General features: G+C 39.9%; 2 protein-coding genes across 5 annotated transcripts in view; one reads left to right on the forward strand and one right to left on the reverse strand.

Moving 5' to 3' along the window:
• Window positions 1-15352, forward strand: part of LOC134639660 (stromal membrane-associated protein 1-like) — a 145618-nt gene extending 130266 nt beyond the window's left edge. For 2 of the 4 annotated variants that reach the window (XM_063490968.1, XM_063490969.1), the window contains exons 9-11: window positions 2872-3064; window positions 9351-9577; window positions 14259-15352. In XM_063490968.1, coding sequence (XP_063347038.1) covers window positions 2872-3064; window positions 9351-9577; window positions 14259-14405 — 567 coding nt within the window. In that variant the 3' untranslated portion in view covers window positions 14406-15352. The remainder of the gene's footprint in view (window positions 1-2871; window positions 3065-9350; window positions 9578-14258) is intronic. The other 2 variants (XM_063490970.1, XM_063490971.1) reach the window with 1 other exon arrangement.
• A 2012-nt stretch (window positions 15353-17364) lies between these two features.
• b3gat2 (beta-1,3-glucuronyltransferase 2 (glucuronosyltransferase S)) overlaps window positions 17365-27840 on the reverse strand; it is a 66922-nt gene continuing 56446 nt past the window's right edge. Inside the window, exon 4 of the mRNA XM_063490972.1 lies at window positions 17365-19888. Coding sequence (XP_063347042.1) covers window positions 19802-19888 — 87 coding nt within the window. The 3' untranslated portion in view covers window positions 17365-19801. The remainder of the gene's footprint in view (window positions 19889-27840) is intronic.

The raw sequence follows: 27840 nt of genomic DNA on the forward strand, positions 1-27840 counted from the left end.
TTAATTGGCTCACATCCCACATGCTCCACATGTTGCAGCTCCCTTCCCAAATCATCCCGGATGATGGTCTTATCTCAGCGGTTCAGAGCCTACAGACTCTGTCTGAGTCATGCCGTCGCTTCCATAGCACTTTCCCGAAGAAGGGAGCTGAATGGCTGACGATTACTGCAGCCTGGAGATTTTGAAGTCTATTAAATGTATTCTTTTTAACTTTGCAAAGAAACCCCAAAACGCTTAGCAGGAAATAGACTTAGCTTCCATGACTGAGTTATGTTATATAGCTCACTGACATGAGGCAGATCAGGTGTTCTCACCTTCCTTCATGCTAATGTTCTATAGCTATTAATAGGAAGCTCCTCCTGCCCCCTTCAATACCTGACTCACCTTAACTGGCTTCACTTGAGAGAAAATGGACCGTGTGTGTGTGTGTGTGTGTGTGTGTGTGTGTGTGTGTGTGTGTGTTTATGTCTCTTGGTATGACTAGTCATCCATCTTACCTCCTCTGCTCTTGTTATTCCTCCATCCTCACCTGCCGCTTTTCATTTCAGCTCACCCGTGTTCACTTTGTTTTTCTCTCCTCTTTCCACCTCTACCTTTACTTTCACCTCCACTCTTTTTGCTTTTCCCCTTCCTTTTTCCTATCTTGCGCCCCCTGCCCCACCTTTTCTTCTCCATTCCCCCCTCCACCTCATCTCCGCCTTCCATCATCCAGTTGGATGAAGTCTGCAGGGAGAGACGGAGGAGCGCAGTGCTGCCTGCTAAGCAGCAGAGGACAACACATGTGCCTGCATTTCTGTGTGTGTGTGTTTTATGTGTTGTGTGTGGGTGGTGTGCAACTTTGTGTAATATATGATGTGTGCTTGTGACACTGACTGCAGCGTGCTTATTCACTGCAGAGCGGCTTGCAGGAGCTGCTGTTTATCACACTGTCTCTCCTTATCTTCTTCATGCTGTCTGTCGCCTTCCCCCTTTCTATTTTCAGTCTTTGTCCCATCTCTTCACATGTGTACACACACACACACACACACACACACACACACACACATTCCCACACACACCTGAGCAGAGCTTTTAAGCAGGTGTTGTTTTTTTGTCAGCTCCATCCATTAAACATAATGGGTGTGTGCATGAAAGCTGTTTTTTTTTTCTTTATAATGAAAAGGTGTATGTGAGCGGAACAGCGTGCGTGTCCTGTCTCCAACAGTTCACGTCTTCCTCTCTTTGCAGCAGCCTAATTAATGTCATCCGTCTCACTTACACTGACAATGTTCCTCTCTTCTCTCTCCTATTTTGTCTCCTCCGTTCTTTTCTCCCCTTTCTTGTCCTTTATTTAACTCTTGCTCTTCGGCCCTTTGTTTAGACCCTTTTTTTCTTCCATCTTCACATCAGTCTTTTTCCTGTCTTGGCCATCTTTTCTCTCTGTGGCACATTGAGTAACCAAAGGTATGACTAAATATATTTCCAAGTCTGCTGTGTATTCAGTGACACAAATCTGTTGGATTTATTTTATAATTATGAGTGCAAGCAAGAGAATATGTCCAAATCTGCCAAACACACAGTTTGACGGACAGAAAATGTTATATTCTGATTTTTTTATTTGTTTTTTGTTTTGTTTATTCAGTAAAAGTTATTTTATGGCTGCTCATGTTTATTTGAGAACTTGCTCTCTTGTCTTCACTTCCTTCAGGTTATGTCTTTCTAACCATTTCCTATTTTGTTGGCAATTAATGTGTGAAATGTGAGTAATTGGCATTTATGCAAAGCTGTTTAGCAACAATGAAAAGAGCAGCAAAGCAGGCGACACTGGACTGAGTAACTAGTGAGAACTTCTTTTTTTTTTTTACTCTTGGACTTACTCAAGTACTTTGACATGATATAAAATCTTATTCCTCTTTGTTTTGGACTTGGCCCCTTTTCCCTTCCTTTAAGCCAAGTTTCTTCTGATTGGCTGCCCCTCATTAGCAGAGGATTTTACACAATAGTTGGGAAAGGCTTCTCAGCTCACGGCCAAGAGTAGAAAATATCGAATCCTGAGTTTTTGGCTCACAGGGATCACTTAGTGACTGGAAGTGGAAGTCACTGTGAAAAAGCTAAAGCTCCACTCACACAAGGAATAAAGACTAGCTGGTAACTCCCAGAAAACTTAAAGTCACCATAGAAAAATGCATATTCCCTGACTGGTTAGCAAATGGTTGCTGAAGGTTGCCAGCAATCACTGGGTAAAATCTGTCTGCAGTTTAAAAACTCGTTGGGAGTGCTTTGGATGCTGGTAGATTGCCCAGCTGCCCGTAGTTTGCATGGAAGATGTCGACTTGTCTGCAAAGACTTGCCAACACACAAGCGGCAGTAACCGCGATGGAAAACTGAAAACGTTCTCCTTCAAATTAAAAGTTGTGCCTTCCTGCAGGTGCAGCTCTTAATATGAAGGCAAATATTCTCCCTTTGCTGTTTGTGTCACACTCGTAACACTTCCCCTACAGCTCAGAGAGTAAATGGCAAGTTGGTTGGTTGGTGTTGGTGGTGTTGTGTTTCTGCCAGTGTGACTGGGGTCTAACACAAACGTTGGCATTATCATTTGAAACTATGACCATGTTTATTCTCATGTACGTTAAAGATAAAAATAAGTAAGACAGAAACAGGTGAGAAAACAAATCTAAGCTCCTCTGCCTTGTTTCTCTGGTCTGGTTCTTTCTGCTGATTAGGTGAATAAAGGTTCCGGTCACACTTTGAGATTTACATTACATGTATATTTTTAGGGTATGGTGACAAGAGCAACTACATGATTGTAGTGTATGAGAAATAATCTGTCTGGATGAAAGTCTATATATTCATGACATTTCTCTCCTTGCCCTGTGTCTTTCTGTCTGACAGTCCGGTTCCAGTATAACCACTCCACAGGTGGACCCCTCCACCTCCTCCTCTTCTTCCTCCTCTACCTCCACCACTACCACAGCGAAAGCAGAGGAGAAGAAGCTTTTATCTAAAGACTCGATCCTGTCCCTGTACGCAAGCAGCTCAGTGGGCAGTCAGCCACAAAGCCAGCAACAGCCTGCTCCAGGACAAGGTAACACACACATGCTCTCATACAGCCAGCAGTTATTATTAACCCTTTGCTAATCAAGTCAAAGCAGCTTGGTCTATTTACTCAAACTCACATTTTCAATTCAAGCAGAGTCACCCAAGTTTGTAGGTCTTTTTAAAGGATACAGTTTGCAGAAGGTGTTTCTAAAACTGGTAGAGGGAAAAAATAAAGATTGACAGTTTGTTGCTAAGGAGTTGTGATTTCATGCCACTTGTATGGACCTGTTTTTCTCTTTTGGGTCAGGCTCATTTGTTTACTGAGCTTGAGTGTCTTTTGTCAACTGAACTATGTCGACACAAAAGCTTAAAAATTTGTTTTAAAAAATCACATTTATTATCGGTTTCATATTAGCCATTCTACGAAAGATCGAGCATGGTGTTATTTCAGACAGGAGACAAAGCTCAATCCTGGCAGAAAAGCTGATCTTCAATACTCAGCTGATATTCTCCTACTAGGGCTGCACATGTGCCAGCCACTTGGCAACCCACCTCAAATCAAGGCTCAATAAAGGTTCTGGCTTTCAGTTCTGTTCAGTGCTGGGGGGTCTTCCTGCTTCCAAATCTAAATTACAGCAGTAACAAACTTTTAACTTCAGTGGTCTTGGCTAAACTGTTTACAACTACACTGTGCAACACACCGCACTCAAACATGGGGTTGGACGTTACCCACAAAGATGGTGTAGCAGTGAGCTTGGCATTGATTCTCAACCTCTTAATCTTCTCAAGAGCCGCCGAACAAAACTAATCCTCACTTTATTTTCGCTATTTAACTTTATTTTATTGCATGCATTGCATTGCACCATTGTTTCTGTGGCCATGAGCTGAAACCTACTCCCCAGGAAGGCCGGGAGGATTGAACGAGGACCCTTCTTGTTATGAGGTGACAGTCTGCACCTCTTCACCACTGTGCCGCCTCAAAACTCGAAATAAATTGCACTTTTGTTTTGTGTTTGACCTATAAAGTGTCAAATTATTGCTAACACCTTCATCATATCAACGTTTTAAGAGGACTAAAAGGCTGATGATCCGTTTATAGCTTGGAAAATGATCTGCAAGTGGCTGGAAATCTGCAAATGAAGGCAACAGTGTGTCTGCTTGTGCGAAGAGAACATTTTAGCCTGGCCAAAAAGCTGTGTTTATTTTTGGTCTACATTTCAGAGATGGAAAAAGGAGACTGGTGGAAAACAACATAAACAAGTGGAGTTGTGGCTGACTTTGGAGAGCAGTCAGAGGCTGAGAGCTCACTCACACCCTGCATAGCTTCACTTTGTGCTGACATTGTGTATGTGTGTGTTTGTCTGGTAAAGCTGATCTATTAATCAAGAGGATTCTTACTTGCTCATAGCCTGACACCTTTACAGATGCACACAAAATGAAAACTTATGGCATTAAGAGCTTTTGGACCTTGAGAACCTTTTGATACATTCTATAACTCATGGTGGAAGGGCAGCTTTCTTGTATCTTCACTCTGCAGAAACTAGAAAGTATCTTTTTTTTTTCTTTTCTTTTTTTTAGCTCCTGACACTGACTTCATCAGTACAATAATTTAATAATTAAGATCATGATTTGATCATGTTAAACAAAAGATGCAAGTATTTTTTTGGTAGCTACAAAACAATTTACGGTACCCATACACGTTCCACAAAAATTTGCTATACATTATGCTTTTCTTAGCTTTGTTCTTATCTCTGGACACTCACATGAACCTTGTGACCTCTTTGGAGAATCACCCCCAGAATGGGAGCCTACATTTTTAATGACTACATGTTGCCACTGCAGAAAATAGCTACTGTTAAGGCAAGAGGTGTGGGAGCTGTTATCGTAGCAAAAGTACCGGCAAGTGCTTTTGGAGAGTTGTGTAACTGTATCTTAATGTGTCTGTATGTAATCAGATCTGAAAATGTGTAAAGGAATCTTTAAATGCATTTTGAGCAATCTGATTACACACAGACACACTGAGATCAAGTTACACACTCAACAGAAAATATTACTGCTACAGTAATAGCCCCACACAAAGAACCTCGGCAGTTACTATTTATATGCATTACTGGACTCGTGGATCAGAGGACTGAAATTCAATTTACATTCAATTCAATTATATTTATATAGTCCCATTTCACAACAGCAGTCATCTCAAAACACTATATGGTAAAGGCATCACAGTGTCAGAGAGAGAACTCAGCAATCAATGAAGTTCTCTCATTTGATTGCTAAAACAGAGACCTCCTGAATGAGGCTCGAACATCAGAACATTTAGAAGACAAGAGGGAAACAGACGAACAAAGAGCTTAAAAAATAAACAAGATTAGACGCAGATTGCGGGAGAAAGTAGACAGAAGTTACTGACATGTACTAGTGGCATGTAAAAGAGGAAATGGGAGAAGAAAACGCTCAGTGGATCATGGGATCAAGGGAAGTCCCACAGCAGCCTTTGATTGAAGCAGAAAACTAGGGGATGGTTTTAATTAATCAAACTTAATCGTAAAGATTGATTAATAATTTTAAAAATGGATGGTGTTTGACTCTGAACCCAACTGGGAGCTGTTCCAAGCCTGACAGCTGAAGACGCTGCCTCCCATTTTACTTTTAGAAACTTTAGGAAGTTGAAGTGAGTGACGTGCTGAAGTGGGATGATCTATGAGATTTTTAAAATTTCAAGTGGTGCAATGATTCAGAACTTTGTATGTGAAGAGAACCCCATGCTTTTTTCCAAGACTAGAATTAGCTAGTAAAGCCAATGAACCTAATGTGGGAGTAATATGCACTTTTAAAGAAGCTTCTCGGATGAGAGGTGAAACATGTTCAAGGAAACGTAAAGAAGTCCAGAGCATGCAGCAGAAGGGGCTGCTGCGCTTAGCCTGGCTGAATACAGCTGCCTGCTCAACCTGTAACTTAAACCGGCACTCAAGGATGTTCTTAATGTAATTCATTTTTTTAATGTGCAAGCTGAAGGACATATGTTCAAAAAGGACTTAAAGGTTCCTCACAGTAGAAACGTATGTGAATGTAGCGCGTAAACAAACATTACACATACACGGCGTCTCGTAAGCTGGCAAAGACGTGCAGGTTATAAATACAAGGCTGCAGACTCAGACCTAGGTGTTTACACACAAACAGATGCACACCTAGGCAATGTTGTACACACACACATATGCATGCTAGAGGGAAGATGTATCATAAAAACGTAGGAGAGTAAAGATGAAAGGTCAGCGTGCTGAAAAGCAGGAACGTCTAGTTCACACTGCATTTACTAGGGTCCCAGTGCAGCAGTAAAAATAGCGAAGTGTCTGCAGATTCGCTTTCATCTCACAGTTATTATGTGTAAAGACTGAAGTGTCAGGAGAGTGTGCATGAGCGCCTGTGCGAGGATGTATAGGTAGGCGGACGTTCACACATACATCATACATCAGCCTGTGTGGGAAAGCATTAGTGCTGCATGTTTTCTGCTTGGTGGGAGAAAACAGGCAGCAGATTTTTACAGCAGGCACATGCATTGATTATAGTGTTCCATGTTTACACTGATGTATCAAGGATTAGGAATGGAATGAAGGGCTTTCTGCGTATTGTCCTCTCTGAATCCAAATAAATGCAGATTGAGATCAAAGCCAAAAGAACCTTGCCAGGCTAATGCTCAAAAATCAGACTTTCATCCTGCATGCACTGTATGTTTGCGCGGGACTGTGTGCACTTCTCCATGCTGCAATGGAAAGGCTCTAAGTGCAGCCAACAATGAGGTGATCAGAATGTCAGAATATACAGAAGGCCAAAAAACATTGCTTCGTCAGTGATCTGTGGATTAGCTATTTGTCCATGGATCTGTACTGATTTTTTTGGCTTTATAACAGCTAAAGACTAAAACCTGTGAGGCATTATGACTTGTGCTAAAGAGGATATATTATAATATGAGAGGAAAGTCTCTCATTTTGTACATGCACAGAGCAAAGCAGGGAGGCAGGCAAAAATAGTTTGTTTTTGCCTGCCTGATGGTATCAGGCTAACTCTGCAGATGTCCTTCTCCCCAACAACCTGTTCTGTTTCTTCTTGTGAGGTTATGAAGTGTTCCCATACCGGGTGAACTATGTAACTGGTAAGAGGTCAGGATCTCTTTTCCTGGAAAACATCCAGTGGAAGGCACACAGGAAACTTGAGCCTCATCATCTGGTTTAAATGAGCTAACTGTGGATGTCTTATCCTGTATCCAAGGATTGTTTCAGCCAAAAGTCCATTTAATACGCATGAAAATTCCAACACCAGCCAAATCTCCGGTGAGGCCTGGGGGTCTCCTCTTCGTAGGACATGCCCAAAACACCTCACCTAGGAGACTAAATCACTGTGGATCACCAGTAGCTCTACTTTTGAATGACCAAGCTACTCACCCTATCATGCATCAGACGCTGGTTCAATCTGTCTGTCAATCTCCCACTCCACTCTTCCCTCACCAACTACAAGATCTACTTGGTAGTACAAGATCCTGAGATACTTAAACTACTCCAATTGGGGCAGCAACTCAAAACCTGTAGTGTGCACTTCCCTGTTTTCTGGCAGAGAATCAAGGTGATTCTCTTTCCAGTTTCTTCACACTTGGCTGCAAACCATTCCAGTGCGAGGAACGGAACACAACCTAATGAAGGCAACAAAATAGAACATCATCTTTAAAAAGCAAAGATGAAATGTTGAAGCCACCAAAGTGTAGACACTCCAACACCTGGTTACACCTAGATATTCTGTTCATAAAAACTATGAACAGAATCGGTGATTAAAGGCAGCCTTGGCAGAATCAAACACCCACTGTAAATGAGCCACATTAAATGCTGGCAATTTAGACTAGGCTCTTGCTGTGGTTGCACAGGTACCAAATTGCCATTTACAATGGACCAAATACCCCATTTTCCCAAAGAACCCCCCAATTGAAGCCTTTGAAGTAAACAAAACACATGTAGACCAGTACCGCATTATTCCTCCTGGATCTGAAGTTCAAGTAATGGAAGGATTCTCCATTCCAGTACTCTGGCATAGACTTTCCCAGGGAGAATAAAGAATGTGATCAACCTATAATTGGAACATAACTTTCGGTCCCCAGTTTTGAGAAAGAGAGAGTCCAGCCCTGAGAAAGAGTCCAGCCACAGTAGGGAGGAAACTCATCTGTCGTACATGGTAGAACCAAGTTTCTATTTATTAATGATGTTTACGACAGAAGTAGAAGGATGAACTCATGAGCTCAGATTGAGCCAAATGCTTCAAAACTGATTGGATACAGCTTCATAGCACAAATGGAAATTGTTTTTGTACTTGCACAGTAACCAGTTTGTGTGGTTTCCCAACATACAGGCATACAGGACTTTATTCTATATACTGCAAGTACCTTGCAGTGAGGTGACAAAGTCAACCACTTCACTGAAAATGGCCCAAAACATATTGCTATAGCAACTCTACAGTTTTTCAAGGAAAGAAAGTGTATATTCGTTAATACAATGCAGTCATCTGATGTCAGTCCATTAGAGCATACTTTCAGTTACTGAAGGCAGAGAGACCCACAGAAAAACCACTGAAGGTGGCTGCAGTAAAAGCCTGGCAACTTAGTGCCAGCCTGCAGGAAGCAATTCAATGTTTTTAGGAAAGACACTGTATCTTTAGACTATGAAATGCTGACATTACAGCTATTTCAACCACTGCTGAAAACCTCCTTAGTACCAACTGAAGGTCATTGTCTCACAAAGCCAATTTAACAACATTGTCTTCAAACAACAGACAAAATTCCAAGGTCCTCAAACTACACATCTCATCTGCCTCAAGTTGCACCAAAGCTTTTTATCACTTTTTCACGGTGACCCAATGCATTGCTGATGGCATTTGGGCAATACAAGAGCAGCTAGTGGCTCTTTGGCTCTGAGAAGGTTCATCAGGTCATCATTTTTTAATAAAAATGTCAAGAATCTGCCTTTCCCTATTATCATCCGTCTTCTTGCCACACACTGAATGCAGCACTCTTTGGTGACCTGTTAGAGATGTCACTCTTCAATGAAATCCCAGTCAGAGGATATCACCTGCAGCTCTTCACCTCACTGTTCTTTGTGCATTCCCCTTTTGTTTTTATGTTTTTACTGTTTCTCAACATCTCTACAGGATGAGTGCTAGTACGTTTGTTTGTTTTATTGATTGTAATTTGGGATGTTTGACTTCCTGAAGATTCTTATATTTGAATTTGAAGGCAAAGTTTGCACTTTTAGTTAAATGTACGCTTGATTCTATTCTGTTGTCTTGTATTGCAGGCAGTGTGTACATGGGCCAGCCTCAGATGCAGTTCACTCCGCAGGGCTACGCCACAGCAGTGGCTGGAAGTATCCCACCCACCACCACCATGATGGGGGCTGGGGCCATGGTGTCTGGCATGGCACTGCCAAATGGGGGCTACATGAGCATGCAGCAGGGTGCGATGCCTGCCAACCAAGGACAGAACATGTACAGCATGCAGCAAGGACAGTGGAATATGGGCCAGGTAATAGGAAGAAATTTAAATCTCTGTATTAAAGTGCAGTCAGAATGATGATTAACATTTAGCTTTTTGCCCACTCCAGTTGCTGTGAATATATGGATTCACACTTAGATCTGTTCCCCAATTCTGTGTGGAGCTCGGTGCAGTAATAACCTCACCAATTTAGTAAAAGCCCAAGAGGTGCAGCTTTAATCAGCTATTCAATCTTTTTTATAACCAGGGTTACTGTATAATAATATGAGGGGTTTTTTTTAAATTCTGTCACATGCCTTTATTCCTTTGTTCCTAATTCTGCCCAGAACAGTACATTACTTAGTATATAACCTTGGATTTAGGATCTTTTAATACCACTTAGAATGCAGAATGAAATTTGATGATTTGTGTGACTTGATCATTGGTAATAACTTTTTTTCCAGCCAATTTGGAATGGAAATTACATAATAATACCATAGACTGTATATAACAGATGGTCATAGCCACCATGATGCTATCCACTGGTTTCTTAGCTTCCCAATTTGAAGCCTCAATGATAGTGTCTTACCCACCACCATGTAGATTTCTTGGAGCTGCAATCGACTTTATTTGGACAAGAAGGTGAAAAGTTAAGAATTACTATCTAACCTCCTGAGAACAGAGGGGAAAAAAGTATCTTTCAGATTTTCCCACTGCAGAGGACATAATGAATGTGCTGGGTCTCAGGAGGGTGAGGCTAACAAAGCTTTGTTGCATAAACTGTATGGGTGCAACCCATTGTTCTGTTGATGTCGTCCACAACTGTGATTATCTCATTTGGAGCCATCATTTTATCATTTTCATCCTGCTTGTTTTGTAAGAATCTCATAACATGAATTCACATGCATCACGGGTCACAGCTCTTTAAGGTCCAGCCACAGCATTTTAATCAGGCAGAGGTCTGGACTTTGACTGGGCCACTGCAACACCTTCAGTCTATACTTTTTCAGTGATTCTGTTGTAGATTTGCTGCTGTTTGGGGATCTTTCACCTGTTGTATGACCCAATTTGGGCCTCACATTTTGACTCTAGAATACTTTGGTATACAGAAGGTCAACTCAACTCATGGTCAACTCAGTCGATGCGAGGTTCTCAAGTCCCATGGCTCAAATCATTACCCCTCCAACGCCTACCTTGGCAGTTGATGTGGTTGTGCCTAAATTGTTTCAAAACTGTATTTTTCACATGCCTGTATATATTGTAGAATCCTTCATTAATGTTGTAGTGGCCCACTTCATGGCCATTCATAGAGCTAATGTTACTGAAGGAGCATCTGCTGTAGGATTTCCTTTTGGTGAAGTGAGTGCTTCCAAGATTAGTCCAACATTCAGAGAGTTTCGGTGACTTCTAATCACATCCCTGACAGAAATGCTCTTAGATTATTAAACTCGTACTTAACTGGTGCAGGTGATTGCAGTCTATAATGTGGAAGCATAGTAAGGGTTCATCTGATAGAACAAAATTAAATTGGACGTGAAAAATTGTCTGTCCAGGGAAAGATGTGAAACAGACACATCCCCCTTTATGTGTTTAGATACACTTGTGCTTTTGCTGTAACTGCATTACTGTGTCTACATTAATCTTTTCTTCCCATGGTCTCTTAAATGCATCTTTCTTTCTTTATATTGGTTATTTATTAGATCAATCTGGTTTTCTAAATCGAAAGAGGAAATATTACGTTTTACATAGAAATCATACCCCCGTGAACCATTACCAGGAAAAGACACCCCATATTGACTTGTCTTTACAGAGCCTGAAGTTCGTCTATTGAATACTTTCTGTGGTCACAACCTAAAAGGATGTATTTACTACAGTCGCATAATGTTGTACTTCACTGGTACTTCAGATTGTATCAGTGAAGTCCCCAATGTATATTTCTATCCAATGTTTCAGAGCAGGCAGTCATGAAATACAGTGGACCTCTAAAAAGAACAGCTCAGTCCACAAAGATATTCAGTCTTTTGTCTCATCCAGAAAGGATTCAAGAGAACTTGGAGCATTCACCAGCTTTCATGTGAATGAGTTTTCAGGGCCTGACAGATGAGTCATGAAGCGATTCAGGTTGGCTTTATTCAGCCTAGATCACAATGGCTAAATCTGAATGAATTTTTAAATATGACACAGAAGTTACAAAAATAAAATTTCAGATCAGCTCAGTTCACTGTTAATATTTTCTTGACTATATCCTCATTGCATGATTTTTCAGTTTTTCTGTACAGCATTCCCATACGGAAAAGAAATTGTAAAAACTTATAAAAGACTTGCATAAGATTTGGCTTACTTCATATAGTGAATCATATAAGGCTTATATGATTTACTCATGAAAGTGGCCTCTTTCTCATTACTTTCATATATTGTTTTAGTAAGTATCCAAAACATACAAGTTTCACTTATATAATTTTTCAAGGGATCTTATATCTGTTTTCACTCTTGTATGCTTTTCATACAAGTTTCACACAAGACAGATACAAACTTTATAAGATTTATATACATCTTTTCCATATGGGTTGGCAGCATGTAGGGATTTACATTGACTTTTTTTTCGGGGGGTTTTGGCACAGAAATGTTTCATGACACCTGTTCTCCCTCTTAATATCTTCAGGACTGCCACATCCCCCACAGCAATCCTCTCATCGCTTCGCTCTGTTTTTCTAAAGATGTTTTTGAGCATTTTATTGATGTCAAACTGCTCCCTCATTGCCTTCGTCTGTTCCCATGCCACTGTTGCTAGCTACTTATTGGTTAACAAAAATGGGAGAGCATTAATAATTACAAGTTCTCATTATCAGTCCTTATCATTTAATTCAAAATATATAAACTGTAATAATACAAAAGACAAAGTTCATGTGGTGCAACTGAAATTAAATAAAATGAAAAAATAAAACGTGCAAGTACCAAAAACTACAGTTCATGTAATGGCCACTCGAGGCTCCAAATTGGGTCAGTTCCCATAGACTCGCATGTTAAAATGCCTAAGCTGAGCCATGAAATGGAAATATTTACAGCCTGTTTTTGGCCTCATGGATAGATTCACCCTTTTAAAAAAGTGTCTTAGGGTTTAAAGCTCTGAGTGCAGGGCACCACAGTAGCTTATCTAGTAGAGTATATGCCCAAAAGAAGCCTGAAGGCCAAAAATAAATATGTAAAAATATGCAAAAATAATCCCTGCTTTGATCAACAGATGTGCTTAAAAATGTAAAAAAAAAAATAAAAAAAATGGAAACACAGAAAAGGGAATTCAATTAATCAAATTCTAAATCCAAAAATATGAAATGAAGTCCTTCTTACATTTGAATTTGAAAACAGTGTCCAGCAGTGTGTTGAATACATGCAGAGGGTGGTCAGGATCCATTATTTATATAGCCATTTATCCCAGCCACTGTGCGTTTGGATCACATCAGATGATGGAGGAATCCAGACAGTTTGTTGATTGAAAAGCAATCATCCATCAGTAAGTTGTGGTCCTAAAGGGATGGGCCAGCAACAATACTCAAGTAATCTGTGGTTGGTAGTAAACACAGATGTGTTCTTGTTTTTACATCAAATTCTCACTCAAACATCTGATTGTTGCAGCAGAAGTCATAACTCATATATTTAGAAGTGTTTTTCTGAATATATACAGGGGTAAAATAAGTATTGAACACATCACTAATTTTCTAAGTAAATATATTGTTGACATGAAATTCTCAGCAGATGTCTGTAACAACCCATCCAATCCACACATGCAAAGAAATCAAACCATAGATGTCCATAAACTAAGTTATGTGTAAGGATGAAAAATAACTTAGAGAAAAGGTGTTGAACATATGGACAGTCATCACACCATCATATCATATGATATTATATATGTCCATAGTGTCCAACCCCAGTGGTATTAAGAGGTGTTAAAGTGTTATATCTGAATCTTCTTATGCTCTCTGAACGCTGGTGTATGAGGTTACATTTTACAACTGAGATTATTCAGCGAACATAAATTGCCTCTGAGATGCTTTGGGTTTGTTGGTTTTATATAGTTGTCTTTTATTAACCTATTACATTCACTCCTTTCTTACTACCCCTAACAAAGTCCAAACATGAAGCTGACTGAAAGTCTGAACCCTCAAAGCTCCCTTTGAAGTTCTGTCTAAAATGTGATGACCAAAGTGCCCTCACCCCAGTGTATGGAAGTCAGTAGTCCGCACTAACGCAGCTGTACAGTGCATGAAAGTGTGTGTGTGTGTGTGTGTGTGTGTGTGTGTGTGCACGTGCATTTTGTGCAGAAGATGGAACGGTGAGCTGATGAGTGCTTGGTTAGCTGACACACATGCATTACTACACACACACACAGTACCTACACACACGCTCACTCTCAGCTCTCTGATGACCAGATAAGTGAGCAGCACTGCACCAAAGCACATTCATAATAGATAAGACCGAATGGAGGGAAGAAGTGGGGTGAAGGGGAGTGAGTCAGGGATGTGGAAGAGGGTGAGGGATTGTGAAAAGAGAGGAGAGAGGGCAGGGAGCATTTAGGAACAGAGGGGAAGTTAAAGAGGGTTGGAAATAAGCCAGGAAGTGGAGTTAAAGGATGGAGAAACCCCAACACCCACCTCCAGGCTCTGAAATGACAGAATAACTGTGTTTGCTCTGATGAACTCAAACAGTAACTTTTCTCCTCTGTTTTCTATCTCAGATGACCCAGCAGATGTCAGGCATGGCTCTGAGTGGTGGAGGGCCTGCGCCAGCTGCTTCCAGCCAATCAGGCACCCCTGGGGCCGGTTGGCCCGCAGCTCCATCGCCAGCTTCAGGCCAGACCCTCAGCACTCAGCTGTGGAAGTGACGAGGATGGGGTCCAGAGGATGAGGTGGTGGGGTGGGGAGTGGAGGGCAGCGACATGGCAAGAAAACACCCATATTTTCCAACCAATCCATGTCCTTACAGCTCTGATTATATACAGCAAGGACAGTCCGTGTGCCCCAACACACCTTCACCGCAGTTCCTTTAGAGGGCCAAGATGACATCACAATGGATTGGAGCAGTAAAAAACAAAACGAAAAAAAACCTGGCAACCGCTATGTTGTGTCTATAGTTGACTTCCTTTTCTTTTCTGATTTCCTTTTTGTTGTTGTCGGAAAAAGACAAAGAAAACAAAAGAGATGTAACAAAGCTGCTGGAGCAAAAACTCCAAGTGTCTGTAATACTAAGATGATATCATTACCGAACTGGATAGTTAGTGAGTAGTCTGTCAGTATCTGCAGTAGATATGGCTGTCTTGTGGTTGGTCTATGCTACCTGTCCTCTCCCTTCTCTCTGCACTGTATATTGTAATGGTCCCTCTTCCTTCCGTCCCTGCTCCTTTAGGGCAAGCACAGCCTCGTAGCAGATAATCATCCAAGCAGTACTGTATTTATGTGAAAAAAAAATGTGAATCTCCTGGGTTTTTTCAGGGGAGAGAGGTCAATGCTTCAGCTCAGAAAAACTTTGGTTCAAGGTTTTTTTAGCCTCTGCTGAAATGAGGTCTCGCTGACCTGCTAATACAGTAGGTGTTACTTTTGTTTTTGCACTAATGATCAAACAGTTCAACCATTTTCCCTTTGAAACGTGTGAAGTCAAGCTGTCTTGTTACAGTCTCTGCGGGTTCAGCTTATTCCCACAGCAGACAGTGTACTGATTACATACACCGGTGGTTTTCAGTTGTGGGGAAACCACTTGCCCAAGGTTCATAATAAATCTCTGTGTTTATGGTAGACTTTTTTTTAAAAATAAACAGTTAAATAGCATAAATTGTTCCATTTTCTTTTCTATTTTATGGTTTTTGTTTTGATAGTAATACTTTTTTTTATAAAGTATTATATAATTAAATAATAATATTTTAAAGTTAGAGAAATAAAATATGTTATGCTTGGGCTTGCTGACATATAATCTAAAACTACTGTTTTCCCCACACGTACACAGATTTAAATATATAAGTACATATTTTCTTGAAAAAAAAAAAGAAAAACCTTAATGTTTGCTGTAAAGCTTGAAGCTAAGATGCAGTTAGCTTAATTTAGCAGACGATATGCGGATATGCTAATCTGGCACTGTTCAAAATGATCCAAAAAAAACAAAACAAACAAACTGAAGTCTCTCTAAAGTTAAGCAAAATCTCTAATGTATCGCAATTCAAACAATTCACACTGTAAATGTAAATATATTATCACAGGTTTCCTGATTTCTAGACTTTGCGTTATTGTATGTTGTTAGCTGCTCGGCAATTGATTCACAATTAAGGTGCCAGAGTTACTCGACCCTTAACTTATCCTTATTACATATCCGCTTATATGTCAGACAAACATCAATGTGTGTTGATTAGATTAGTTTTCGGTTTTTATTTTTGTTTTTGACTTTTTAAAACTGTTTCAAATCTTTCCGTTCAGCTAGTTGCTACTTAGCGCTAGGGCAATTCTTAACCTACAGGTGCTAGCTAAAAGAATTTTCTGGAACTGGTCACCGACTCATCTGCTTAGTTATCTATGACAGGGACAGACTGCAATAACTGCACTCTTTCATCTTCAGTACCGTGAACATACATGTCTTTAACAAACAGAAGCCATTAGCACAGTTAGCGTAGTTATTTAAAAGAGCTAATGCTTAACAAAGCCAATGCTTTGTTTGATATGTCTTTTATCGTTATATGTATTTATACACACAAACACACATACGTGTGTAGAGACGCATCTCATTATCCAGTATACTTTGTCAACCGAAGGTAAACTTGTCCATGTTACTCAAATTGATGGCTGCATTAAAAAAACAACACAAACCTTCAAATGTCAAACATTCCCTTTAAGTCTCAGTAATTGCTGGGCGGTCCCGCAGTCCCCTGGGTGCCTTTGGTAGCCTCGCTGTGATGTTTTGAAGTGTTTTAAAACCAAACGAGTTAGGTTTAGTGCAGACTGGGCTCCAACCCAGTTAAAATATTCCTTGTTGTTGAAGTGTGCACCGTCTCCCATGCACCTTGAGGGAAATTAAATCACCACTGGAATCCTGGGATCACAGCAGTATGTCTTAACTAAATTTTAAATAGCAGAGCAGGTACTGTATCAGTGGTTGATTGTGATTCTGCGTCTCAGATTTTTGTTGAGTGGTAAATATAGAAGAACTGGCAGTTTGGTCCCAACTACCGAGTTGGAAATCTGTCTTTTTATTTGAAATTCTGGACCTGTGTGACACCCAAAATGCTTATCCTTCCATGTATGATGCTGTAACCGTATGTTCCGCCATTCGCTGTGTGATGTTTTGTTGTGTGTAGTACAAGAAAAGCACAGTTAGTCTGCAGCAAATAAACCTGGATGACCAATCAGAGGGCTAGATTGGCAGCGGGAATGGGACTGAACAGTGGAAGATTAAAGTGGACCTGTATGAAAATCCTTGATGGGTTCATCATTACATCATCATTACTCTTCAGTTCTTCAGATCACACTGCCGAAAGCCGATGCAGAGATTCATGTCTGTACAGGGTCCCTATGCCATGCAATAACTGTAGCACTCTGTGGCAGAACGTGTATAACAACATATTCTTAATAACTTAATGTCATCCAGGTTTATTTCCAGTGTGTTTACATTTTCTGGTGCCTAGTACAGGGAAAAAGATGTGTTTTATGCATTAAAACTGTAAATATACAGGAAATTTTCTGTGATCATCTTTGTTTAATGACTCTAAAAATATGGTTTTATCTTTTTGAGATCTTTTACTTTCTTTTCTCCCTTTTTTTCTGATGCCTGTTTTACAAGTGAGTCATTTGAAATAAAAGCTGTTGAATCCTGGATAATAAGGCTTGTTTTTATTTCTTGTGTGTACATCAAACACAACTGTACATACAGTCCCCTCTAAACTTCAGTGCTCAGGACAATACTGCTGTCAGGAAAAGAGCTCTTTGCACATTAGAATAGTGAAAGTGGCCGCCTGTGTTATACCGCTTATATACCAGCTTCTCCATTTCTTTTCCCTTCTCTGCTGACAGATGGGTTTCCTTTGTTGTCAGCTCACAGATGCTACATTATTGATGGCTGCTTGTCAGGAGTGTTGTTACTTGATGTGGGCCACTTCCAAACTTCATTGCATTCCTCATATACACGGAGGAGAAAACGCATGTTGTCACTTCATTAGGTTTATATGATCAGCTCATTCTAATAATTAAATAGTATTTAGGCATCAATCAACCTTAACAGCATTAACTTTGAGACATTCATGTGATTTAATTTAAACAAAGAAGCCCAGGGGCGGCTGTTCCTGACAGAATCTGATTGGCATTTCACAGCCAGCAGTCGAACTGACATTATTGTGAAATCTGAGCTAAAACTTTGATGAAAAGGATTCAAACATTTTTTTTAAACACACCCAAAGTTTTCGGGGGAATTATGGGAAGAATAGTAATGTTCCAATAATTTAGGAAATGCACTTTCTTCAGTTTCCAAGAGTGAGGTTGGAAAAAATGTTTTATTAATTACAGAGTTGGAGCCTAGCTTAGCATAAAAACTACCAGAGAAGGAAAGCTAATTGCCTGACCCTAATTAAAGTTCAAAGATGCCTCTACAAACACATTTGAAGCTAGTTACTACATTATCTCTAGAATTTTTTTTAAATTAAATTGTAGTGGGTTATGTTGCATTTTATAGCAAAGACTGTAATCTTGCTAGAACGCTAGCAAGATATTAGGCCAGATTCCTTAAAGGATCATGATAGCCGTTTCTGCTCTGTTTAGCTAACAATGAGCAAAAATGGATGTGTGGAGGTGTTTAGAGTCATTACTGGGTTTATTTTTTAAAATAATTATATTTTACCTTCCAGTCTTCACGCTAAGCTAATTTTATGTTAAAAGCCTTCTGATACCAGTTTTTGGCATGGGTGTGAAATTGGTACCAGTAAACAATCATGTTTCCAAAACTGTAGGGATCCAGAAATACCGTCTTTTTTTTTTTTTCAATCAAACTTACATTAGGGTACTTGCCAATACTAAGAACAGAGATACTTAATTACAGAATTCAAATAAATGTTTCCTGTAACATGAATGCTCAGTTGGCTCCGTATCATCACTACTATTAATCACACCCAGTGATGTTAAACTGTCTTTAATCCACTGCGGTTAAACAGAAGAATGTATAGAAGTGGCGTTATGAAGTGGTGAAACTAAGGCTACATGTTCTGAAACTGGCTGCTGATGTTCCTTTTAAGGCCATCTAATATCATTTGGATTTGCAGACTTTGGACAGTGACTGGGTATGTTGTCTTGCTGCCTCTGTTGCTGTTTCTAATTGAGTCTTCAATAGATTACCAAGGGTGTTCTCTTCCTCTCGCCCTGTGGCAGCCTAGAAAGGCCTTAATCCACAGTAACAACGTTCCTGATGAGTTTATGATCTCAATCACACATTTTAAATCCTAATGAACACAACACAATTCTTATTTTGCAAATTTTAGTCCCAATAAGTGTCCACAAGAACAATAAAGTAGAATATGCTTTAGGGTGGGCTTACTTGCAGACTGAAAAGCAGCTACCCTATAAACATGTAGTGTCCTTCAGTTTCACAGCTGTGCTTGTGATGTCTGGTTTCAAAAATGCTGATGACAGTCATAACACCGAACTCAAAGTTTTGGGAACAGGACTTCACAAACTAGTGGGAGAGCCAACTCCTAGAGGAGAGGTTAGCATTGTGTGACAGCTGTTATCAGAGTAGCTACATGAACACAGTATCAAACAGGTAAACAACACTGGTGTTGGTATCAGTGCATCCCTACAAAAATGTTAAACATTCCTTTAACACTAGGAAACCTTAGCAGTATGCCTCACATCCAGCACACAAGCCTTTTCTTCTTTTAGCAATTCTATCACAATTTCATGGTTTTAATTAGGACACAGAATTGTTAATTAAAAAAAACATATCAATGATTCGATGCGTCTCACATGGCACTTTTCAGTTCAGCAACATGATATGTTACATTTCTAGTAACATTTACTTTTTACATCAGCAGGCTGTGGATGCGAGGAAATGAACAGTCTAGGTCATTCCAGTTTGTAAAAGGTATTTGGTGCTATCCAGTTCTCACAGAGCAATGTTTGAAAGACAGCAAGGAGTCTTGAATCATGCAGCTCCTCAGAGACTCTGTCCATCACCAGCAGATTGTATTAACCCGAAAGGCAGAGGAAAGCAGAGTGCTGCTGGTAGTCTCAGCCAAGAGATGACGGGCAGCCCCGATCACACCTCGATGGCGACGGTGTCCTTTCGATGTTTGGGCTCGTTTGCGAGATGTGGTTTCTCTGTGCGAGTGTGCCAAACCAGCACCTGAAAAAGAGAAGAGGAAGAATCAGAAAACCTGCCGGCAAAGAAAGCGTAATGCACTAAAAAAAAAAGAAGAAGAAGAAAGGCAGTCGTGTGAAACACACTCCCGTTGATGGTTTCATGCAACAACAATAACAAAAAAAAGGAATACAACAGCAAACCATCAAACAGATATAAAAAAATATGGGGGTGGGGGATTGGTTTTACAATAAATATCAGGGTACATTAAACTCATTTTATTGTTGAGATATAGAAATGCAACATCACCAGGAAAACAAGTCTATCAGAACAAACGTAATAACTATACATGTAATGTATCGTATTAGTTTAAATTACACATATAAAAAAATAAAGAACCAGCAGATGATACTGATACTGTTTCACTCTTTGTTTGATAACTGTCCGCTATTGTCAACTAATAATAGTGGGCTAAATCTGTCATAAGTGTATGACAGTGGGAACAACTCTACTCGGGGGCTCTGTCCCTCCTCTCTCCTCCTGTATAGCTGCACAATGGTGGTCTGATAATGTGTCTCACTGTTCATTTTCTTACAAGCTTTCTTATGTTTCCAGAAAAAGCCTTCACAGAACCTGACTTGGACTTGATTCGAAACATATATTTGTAAACTTAATAGGCCGTCCAACTAAAAAAATTATACTGGTCATTTGTTCAGATCATCTGAAACACTCTGATGTGCAGCCGTGTTAAAGTCGAGTGTTAAGCGGCAAATGAGGTGACAGTGGCAGACGGTGTAACCTTTGCAGTTCCTCTAATGGCCACTTGGGACTGAAACGAAAAGTGAGTCAATCCCTGTGGGCTCCCATTTTAAAAAGCATGTTTACAGCCTTGCACACAAAACCGTTTGGTGTTTTGGATACTGATGAGACTTAAAGTTAGGGGTGGGGCTGCTTTGACTGACAGGTGTGTCCACACAGGGGGTTGTAGCTGTGTGCTAGCTTGGAGTTGGCGGAGTGTTCGTTTCCTCTGTATGTGTGCAGTTGATGGTTTTTGAAACATATCTGATTGAATTATGTAGATTTAGTGACAGAAATTGTTATTAATCACTTATTTAGCACAAATTGAAAGCCTTGTGTGATACCCTGGAACTCCACCCTTTCTCCCCCCAGAACTAAAAGGTTGTTAGGTGTTGGAAAAAACAGAGTTTAAGTTAACATGCATGCAGCATGGTGCTTTGATCTTTACTGAGATGGAAGGTGTGTCCTTTTAACTGCACAAATCACTGTCCTTTTATTCTTCTATGAAAGTATAAACTATTAGTATTTTAATACAAAAATTTGAGGTACAATATTTACTGCCACAGATCAGTGGTGATTTCTACTCAGTGGCTTCTTGGTGTCAGTATGAAACCAATATACTGGTCTAAATCTAGTGTGCAGTTGTATTTCCACTCACTGCAGATGCATTTTGAACCTTCAGTCCTCGATGATCTGCATATGAAATGCCCCATGGAGTAAAAAACAAGTCTGTGTTCTCTGCAGCAGAGATAGCATTGTATCCTCCTGCTGTTGGATTTGATGGTGCCGGTGTGCTGGGAGGGATTCCACTTGCAGGAAACAGTCTGACACCTCGAAATGGATTGAATCAAAAGCAGCACGCACCTCACTGCAGCTGTTTGTCTTGTGTTTTCAGTCAATTTCACAGCAATATATTGGTGAGAAAACAGTACAATGGATGCAAAGATTGATATTTTCCTGGAGAGGAGAACAAATTCCATTCCATATAGTTTCAAGTGAGTTTTTTGGGGGGGGGGTTTATAACTAATGAGCCTATAATTCAAGTGTGTCCGAAACTGCACACACAGTGACTCACAAAGGCATGATTTATTGCTGGCTGTGGACACTGACGTTGTTTTTGCGCTTCTTCAGGTGGAACGTGTCACTTCCTGCACACTGAACTGCTAATTGGCCCGCTTTGCATATCTAACGAGGCTAATGTAGCAGCCACTAAAGTGCCGCTCCAGAGCTGTGGGGAAAATGGTATCTGTGCGTGCGCGTGCCAATTATGCAGCCAGAGTGCGCTCCCTGTTCCCTGTACACTCTTCTCTTCCCCCCAGTTTGCTCTCTGTTTTCCTCATCATCAAGTCCACTTTCTCTCCCATGGCCTTACTGCTGGTTTTACCTCAGTCCTATTTCCTGCTCTAGCTTTCGTTTCCACCCTCAGGCAACTCGGAGACAAAAAAAGCTTTTTCAGGTTAGAGAGCTCTGTGCTTTTTTTTTCCCTTAATAGCATATGGAGGGGGAAGGCCTGTTCCTACCTATGAGCAAGAGGAACTTATATAGCAGAACTTTTACCTTAAAGGGGACCTATTATGTTTTTAGCTTTTTCCTTTCAGAGCTCTTCAGATCACAATTGGAGCAAAGCGGAGGCTGTGATGTCACCCATTGGTTTTGGATTTAACAGTAGTGTTTGGCTGCTATCATGTTAGATGGAGTTTGATTAAAAGTTGGATGCTAACCTATCATACTTAAGTAGCATGCTGCATAAATAAAGTGCACAGGTGCATCACGCAGACACACAAACCTGCTTGTCTTTAGCCTTCTGAATTTTCCTTTAACTCTTTAAATCTATTTTAAATCTATTCAGTTCAGTTTAAATCTATTCAGTTATGTTTTATTAAGCTTGATATTTGTATTTAACTCCTCACCTTTGTACTTTAACGTTGTGTTTTAGATTGCTCTTCAAGTTTTTGTATTCAGGTTTATTTGTTGTGTCTTTTTTCTTGAGCTCTTTGTTTTTATTAGTATTGGGTTGTGGTTTGATTCTACTTTGTATCCTTTTATATCATTTTAGAGGTTTTGGTTCTTGCTGTTAGCCTTGCAGATAGCCTGGGCTGCTGGAGGCTTCCTGTGATGCATTGAGTGCTTCTTCTTCACTCACTTCTTTTCACTCTGTATATGTTTATACACCACTTTGCATTTAATCATTAGTTATTATTCATCTCTGGCTCTCTTTTGTCCTGTCTTCCTCCTCTTGCCCTGAACCGGTTACTTCATATGGCTGCCCCTCACTGAGCCTGGTTGTGCTGTAGGTTTCTTCCTATTAAAAGGAGGTTTTTTTCTTTCCACTGTCACCAAGTGCTTTCTCGTGTGTGTTGACTGATTGGTGGGGTTTTCTCTGTATTATTGTAGGGTCTTTACCTTATTCCACTCTAAAAAGGGCTTCAAGGTGACTGTTTTTGTGATTTGATAAAAATATAAATTAAAATATAAATAAAACTGAAATGATGTGAAATTTAGGTTCTAGCTTTGGTTATTGATGGACAGTAATGGATTTGAATCTGTTATTTTAATGCCTTAGTGTTTTCTCCCTGTGCTCATGTTTAGTTCAGTGTGTCTTGTTTTCATTTCAAAGTTTCTGCTTAGGTTTTGTTTTCTTTTACTTAGACTTTGAATTACACCTTTTATTTCCTCATTATTCTATTCTGGTGTTGTTTCCTTATTGAGCCTCTGGTTTCTGTTTGCTTTGTGCTTTTCAAGGAATAAATTCAATATTTTGGTGTTTCCCAGTTTCTTGAATTTATAGATTGGTGTCATTGTCCCTCCTCTGTCTCATTCTGTGTTTGTTTTATTTTTGTTTTTTTAACCTCACTTCTTTCTTTTTTTTATTTCTGTGTCCTGTCCTGTACATGCACATCTCATTTACCCCCTGCATTCAATTCCCTTTCAGTTTGTGTATAAATAGTCATTCCTTCATTCACTGTTGCATCATCCATATGTGCTGCGTATCCCCTAAAACGTTTTAGTTTCATATTCCAAGTGGTTTTCAGGCTTTTAAATTCTCTGCTAATTTTTGTCTTGATGCATGCTCAATCTTCCAGGTAATAAAGTTCTGAAAGTCAGAAAGGAAAGCTATATCCACTTAGATGAGTGACAATATGTCTTCTCCCAAGGCGAGGGCCAGCATGGCGAGCCAGATGGCTGGCTTACTGTTCCTCCCATTTACATGAATTAAGAGTTAGCACTTTGTGTGTCTTCCAATCAGCACTGGGCCCTACACTCTGGTCCTTAAAAAGAACTGCTCCGCATAGAAGATTGCTAAGTAATGGACTAATAATGCACTGGAATTTCAAACTTCTTGGATTGCTCATACCACAAAAGGCACCAACACAGGGGAAAGGTCCAGTTCAATGACTATTTAGTGGATGTGAGCTGCCTCTATTCAGACTCCTATCAAAGTGGCCAAGCCCCTAAATCCAACATCCAGTTAAATAAACACAGATTTCTTTAAGTGCCATCTCTCCTGATGTCTTATGTGCTAATTATTGCTCCTTCAAACAGGAGCTTTTGCTCTTGGTATCCAACAGTGACACAAATTTTTAAGAAAAAGGGTTCCAGCAACCAACGACACTTTTAAATACCTCTGTGATGTCAGTGGTTTTGAACAAAACAGTATTTCAGAACCTGCTGCACAGAAAGGACACAGCTTTGATTTACCTGATATGGATCAGACCAATTTAGGTGTTATTATTATTATTTTTTTACTGGGTCACTTCCGCTAACAATGATTTTAAATTTCCTTCAGACTCCCTGTGACAAAAGTCTAGGAAGGGAGCACTAGAGTGAAGTAGAGTCAGATTGAAAAGATAATCATGGCACTGCAAGGAAAAAGTGAGAACTCATTTTGGATTCAACACCATACTGCAGATGGATTAAAGTAAGGCTGCTTTTTATAAAAGTCACTATGAATAAAAAGAAGCATGTCAGTTTTGCAACTCAGTTTGGAACTTAGCAACATGGAGTGTATTCAAATGAATCTGAAATTATGTTTTATTTCTCTCTTTTCTGTAATATGCACACTGCTGGCCAAAATGGCCAAAAAATTTCAAGTAATCATGTCAGCCTATGTAAATATAATCCAGACCCAGAGCGAAGAACTCAGACTTCAGGCTGCTCTAAAGGCTCAGTTTCTGACATGTTTTTTGCACTTTAAGCTCTGTATGATGCCAACGACAGGGGATATCGCTAATGGGGTCATCTCACGCATAAAGCCCCACGTACCTGCTATTTAAATTAGTCCAATAAGAAGAGCCCTGGCTAAAAGAGAGATGGAAAGCAGCTAAAACAGCTTGATTCAGCTGCTTTTAAGAATCATGCAAAAAAAAAAAAAGCTGTTCAATTTTAAGTCTAAGAATAAAATATGTGAAGCTGGAAATGAGCATCATCAGTTTTGTCTAATGGTTTGAACTTCATTTAAACTGAAATCAAATCTGCTTAGCAGTGATTCCAAATCTTTGGAGAGAATTTACCTGATTGTCACGACTTGGGATTTTATTTATTAAGACCTTTTCTCACTTGCTGCCTCCAGTGTCTATAAGCTTCTCCAGGCTCGGTTCTTACATTCAATTGAATCTGAAATATCTCTCACTGGACAGAAAGGAAAAATGCATTCCTAATTTGTAAATGCACTCAAGATGCTTTAAGGATTGTGTCACCAAAAACCAGACCAAGAAGTGGTCAGAGATGTGTTTAGCCACATTAATGCCACTAAAATTAACTTTGGCAGAAAGCTGAGAGCCATTTCTAATGAAATAGACAGCAGTGCAGTCTTTCACCCCAGAGCTCCCTGGGTCCCCTGTCATTCTGTCTTCTTTTTTTTTTTTAAATCTTCCTCAATCAATCTATGTATCCTCTTTTCTCTGCATAGACTTTTACCCTCCTCATCCTTTCTCTCTCCTCGAGCTCCTTTCCCTCCTGTGCTATCATCTGTCTCCATCTGTTCCCGCCATCCCCCCTCCTTTCTTGTCCTGTCACTGCTGTCTGTTGCCATTACTCTCTCGATCTAACTACATTACAGCTCCTGACAGTCGTCTCCAGATACTGACCCAGCCGTCAGATGAGCGTTTCTGGCCTACATTGTCAAGGTCGACGTTCAGGTTCTATGGTCTGATCCCAGATACCGTCCTCAAAGTGCCCAGAGCTGGAGTTAGGGTGTGTCTGCTGGTAAAAGTATTAATATCTTCCAGTAATATGAATAATAATAAACCAGTTCAGACCAGTCTTAACCAATAAAACCAAGAACAAGGTGTAGACCCAAAATGATTACAGTTCATACTAAAAACAGACCCTGAAGTAGGGTGTGCTTCTCACTCAGATGCATTACTTCCTCACAAAGCCAAACTGAATTTTTGAACACCAAGATACTGACAGTTACCATTTACAGTCTGAGTAATTTCAGAGTTTATCTGTGGAAAAGCTGAAGCTACGAGTTGCCACACAGCACCAAGAAGCCTAAAGGATTTAGTTTTTTGTAAAGAGAGGTGGCCAAAGTCTCTCCTGAGACGTGTGCAAACCCAATAAGAAAAACACGGGTTTTTCCAACTGTAAAACCATTCCTGTTTTGGGGTTGTCACCCCGCTAGGACACCAAACCAGCTGAAACTGATTAACAGCCCCCTCTGCTACTTAATGTTGACACTCGCTGTGGCTCTATGTGTCTGTGAGATTTCATGTGCAGGTAGATACATTTGTCAAACTTGCTACAGAGCCAAACTAATTGTCTCCAGTATTTGTGCAAAGCCAACAGGTCAATTCTGCTATATTTTTACCTTTTACTCCTCATGTAACTCTAAAAGGCAAAAAACAGCTAGCTGCTGTTTAAACCTCTATTTAAGAGGAGTAGCCAATTAAACGAAACCTAAAGAGAGACGGGCCTTTCAGAATCATGCAAAGTTGCTTTAGTAAAATCTAATGAGCAGAACAGGAACTTAATTTGTGTGATAAAGTGACAGATCCTGATAAAAATCATGACCAAAACTGAAGCAAAATTGAAAGCTACACTGCTCAATAGTGAAGAGTAGTGTAGCTACTGTGTAACTGATTGTTATGACTTGTAATTTTATTCCATAAGACCTTTCGGCATTTGCTGTTTCCACAGTTTCACCTCAAGCTAAAAAAGGCAACATTTTTCTTTATATTATACTTATGTGCTTAATATTCAACTTTTTAAGAGGTAGCAGTGTAAAAAGTTTATGCAAAGATTTATGTTAGTCTGGTTTTTTTTTGTTTTGTTTTTTACGTCAAACTGCATGTTTGCAAATACTTTTGATTAGAAACTGTATTACCCAGTAAGTTTTTACCTTTTACTTTTTGATTTTTAGCACTAGGTATTATTTATATACTTAAACTAAACATGATTTAGATTGCACAGTCTTTGCTGTTGCCTTGTCATTTTTTACTGATGTGTCTATATGACAGATGTGACAGTGTGTGAGACGTGCTGCGTTCTGCACTGCCTGAGCGATGTTTCGCGTTTTAGCCTCACATAAGTGACTTTATGAGCGATGATGTCACATCCCTTTGCTATTGTAACGCTGACGTGATAAATGCTGATACCAAATCGTCCTTTCTGGGCTGCGCTGGCTGATGACTGATGATGTCACAGGCTGCTAATAACCTGTATTAATATCAGCGGCAGGGTGCCTCCATTAGTGTAATGGGGTTGATAATGATGATGATAGTTTCAACACAGAGCTGTCTGCAGCAGCCGCAGCCAGCAGTAAATGATGATCCAGCAGCTCCAGGGGATCTTTATCCTATTCCCTGCAGGAAACATTTACCCATAACCCATCAGGGACTTGGACCCAACACTGTGACCTGCACACACATATCCTGAACCACAATGATTAAATTCTGTATTTGCTTATTTCGGATAAAACAGCAGCTTTTGGTATTTTTTTCTGAAAATAAAAAGTACTTGAATGCAAGCCTTAAAGAAAATGAAGTTAAAGTACTCCACTGGTAAACAAGTCTTTGAGTTGTACCATCATCGGTTTGTAGCAGGAAAATCTGGGCACTGTTGTGTGTAACAAGCTGTAATGGTGAAGTGAAATAATATTAATAGAGTAAAGTGCACTAAAAGCTTACCAACAAGAGTTCCACCAAACATAATGAGACTGAGAGTGGGTGAGAGGAAAGCCAACAGGGAGGCATCATCAT

Source organism: Pelmatolapia mariae, linkage group LG13 (genome assembly GCF_036321145.2).
Source record: "Pelmatolapia mariae isolate MD_Pm_ZW linkage group LG13, Pm_UMD_F_2, whole genome shotgun sequence".
NCBI lineage: Eukaryota > Metazoa > Chordata > Actinopteri > Cichliformes > Cichlidae > Pelmatolapia > Pelmatolapia mariae.